General features: G+C 28.6%; 1 protein-coding gene across 3 annotated transcripts in view; it reads left to right on the forward strand.

The window, feature by feature from the left end:
• Window positions 1–214: 214 nt before the first annotated feature.
• The window catches only part of LOC108757421 (uncharacterized), a 3,453-nt gene continuing 1,078 nt past the window's right edge, over window positions 215–2,589 (forward strand). The window contains exons 1-3 of one of the 3 annotated variants that reach the window (XM_018501831.1): window positions 215–649; window positions 1,544–1,894; window positions 1,970–2,414. In XM_018501831.1, the coding sequence (XP_018357333.1) occupies window positions 596–649; window positions 1,544–1,894; window positions 1,970–2,146 (582 nt within the window). In that variant the 5' untranslated portion in view covers window positions 215–595 and the 3' untranslated portion in view covers window positions 2,147–2,414. Of the gene's footprint in view, window positions 650–1,543; window positions 1,895–1,969; window positions 2,415–2,589 lie in introns of those variants that run through there. The other 2 variants (XM_018501832.1, XR_001939902.1) reach the window with 2 other exon arrangements.

Below are 2,589 nucleotides of genomic sequence, written 5' to 3' on the forward strand. Positions count from 1 at the left end.
CGACGCGGACAAACCTCTCACTCTCACTGCGTGTTTACTGTACACATATCTTGCGTAATGAACGCGGATAAACGCTTGTGCGCAGCATTCTCGAGTATTCCATCATGGCTGCCTTAAGAAAGTGAGGAGCACGTGCTGCATATGTTTTGCTAGTTCAATTGTTGATAACAATTGCAGTGTTATCAAGTGAAGTGTTTCTAATTAAAGATGGAAAAAAAATATATTGTTTGATTAGCGAACGCTGTAAACGCGTACATTTTCGTCTCGAGAACATATCTCCGACGTTCAAATTGTACGTGATCGTTTATTTGAAATCAGTAATGATGATAGTTTGTTAAAATCAACGATACACGATAAAATAATTATATTACAATAATGTGATCCTGATCGCAATAATAAATTCTGTGATATTGAAGAAGAGGAAGAAATTGAAGATAAGAGTGAGGTGAAAGTACTTCTGTTCGAAAAAAAATCTAATCTCGTGGCCAAACCAACGTGTAATTATGATCATGAAAAGAAACAGCTGCTTGATAATGTTGGAGACATAAAAATAATCTATACCGAACCGATCGATTCTGTCGCTAAGTCGCTTATTATGAATGCAGACAATTCAATCGTAATAGACGATATCACTATGATTGAAGAAAAGGTAAATTTATAATCCTTTAAAATAAGTATTAATGTTTGTTATAAAAACAAATAGTAATTATTCAGAAGACGGATCTCATCTTAAATTTCAATGAAATTATACTTATTCGACGCGTTTTTATATGAAACCAAAAAATCTGACAGTAAAATTTTCTGGTTTAGAAACAAAATTATTTATTAGAAACAAAATTATTTTCTATAATTTTTTTATATAATTTTTGATTTGACAATAGAGAATTTAAAACAGAGAATTTGAGTTTTAAAGCAGAGAATTTATATAACCCTCTATGACATCGTTGTAGCAGATTTCCTTCAACATCAACAAATTCATAAAAATGAAATACACATTTTCTGTTTTAATTAAAAACAATCTTTGTTATATAATTTAAATTATAACAAAAAATGACTTTTATTAATTCATAAATGACGACATTAAAATGAATGTAGTTACGATTATATATACATACATATATATATATATATATATATATATATAGTATATTATATACATATATATGAAGGGACTCGAATACGTCTTTTCCTTCTCAGAATATATTCAACACAAATTTACAAAATTACAGGAAACTGTTATAACGTATCTTTTTATTTAAACAATTTTTTCCATTTTGTGAATTAATAAATCTTAATCAAGTGTGTTTTAAACTAGACATAAATTAACAACTTATTATTTGTGATATCTTTGACTAAAACATATATATAACTGAGAAATAAAAAAGTATACAAAGTTATACAAAAAAAATTGAGGCTCACATCGTCATCTTTTTCTGCATTTATAATTATATCGTAATTATGCTATTATGTATGAATAATGAAAAAAATATCTAAATGTATAAAAGAAACAAATAGAAATATTTATTAAACAAATGTTTAACAGGTTTCTGTTGATGAACAATATAAAGAAAATTATGCAGCCATACCATTCAAATTTGACGAAAGGCTAAAAAATTTACAAGATACAAAAATTCAGACAAAAGAAGTGGGAAAAAGTATTCCTAAAAAATCCGAATCGATTCCATATCCAGCAGTGTTACCTCCATTGACTCATGACTTACAGTCTAAATCGGAAAATAACGGTATATTAAAAGAACAACTATATTTTATTGCATTTTGGGGGCCATACTTGTGGCAAGCTACATCCACGAAACCTACAAAACAAGACTATAATAATCTTGCATCGAGCATTGTTGTTGCGTATCCACAACTTACCGGTGGTAAAGGTAGTTGTGTAAGTAATAACGCGATATTAAATTACGAACTTCTTATAATTATAATGAAGAAATTATTTTTTAATTGTTTGTAGGATATTGTTAGAAATCAGTTAAGCACATGGATTCGAAATCATCAGGCTGTTTTAAAAAAACAGACACTAAAAAGAGATTATGAAGGCAAGCCTGTAAAGACGCCAATTGTTCTAGAATCTGCTTTGTACATTCAAATATCATTTTTTAAATTTAGACGTAAAAAAGATAATGTATGATTCTTATTGTTAGTATAACTTTTTTAGAATACCGACAGAATCTGATATAGCGAATGCTCTTAAAGAATTGGGAAAAAATGTTGTGGAAAATTACAATACATCACATATACAAAACGACTTTTAAAAATTACAATGTCCGTGCGGAGACAATGGATCGAGAAAGAATCCATTCGGATTGCAGAAACCATTTCAAAATATCCACCATTAAGGGGTTATACTCAGTTGGGATGCGGAAAATAAGATGATTTTCACGATTTTTTTTAGCAGTATAGACAAACATTTATTGAAATGTGCTTCATGGCATCTAATAGTATATACATTGAAGTACTTATAATAATTTTTTTGAGTCTAAATGTATAAAAATAAAGAAAATATAGCCGTCTTGCAAAAATAAATTTTTTTCAGCGGTGAGCATGATAACTCTGGAACAACTCATCTGAAAT

This window comes from Trachymyrmex cornetzi, unplaced genomic scaffold (genome assembly GCF_001594075.2).
Source record: "Trachymyrmex cornetzi isolate Tcor2-1 unplaced genomic scaffold, Tcor1.1 scaffold142, whole genome shotgun sequence".
NCBI classification, from domain to species: Eukaryota; Metazoa; Arthropoda; class Insecta; order Hymenoptera; family Formicidae; genus Trachymyrmex; species Trachymyrmex cornetzi.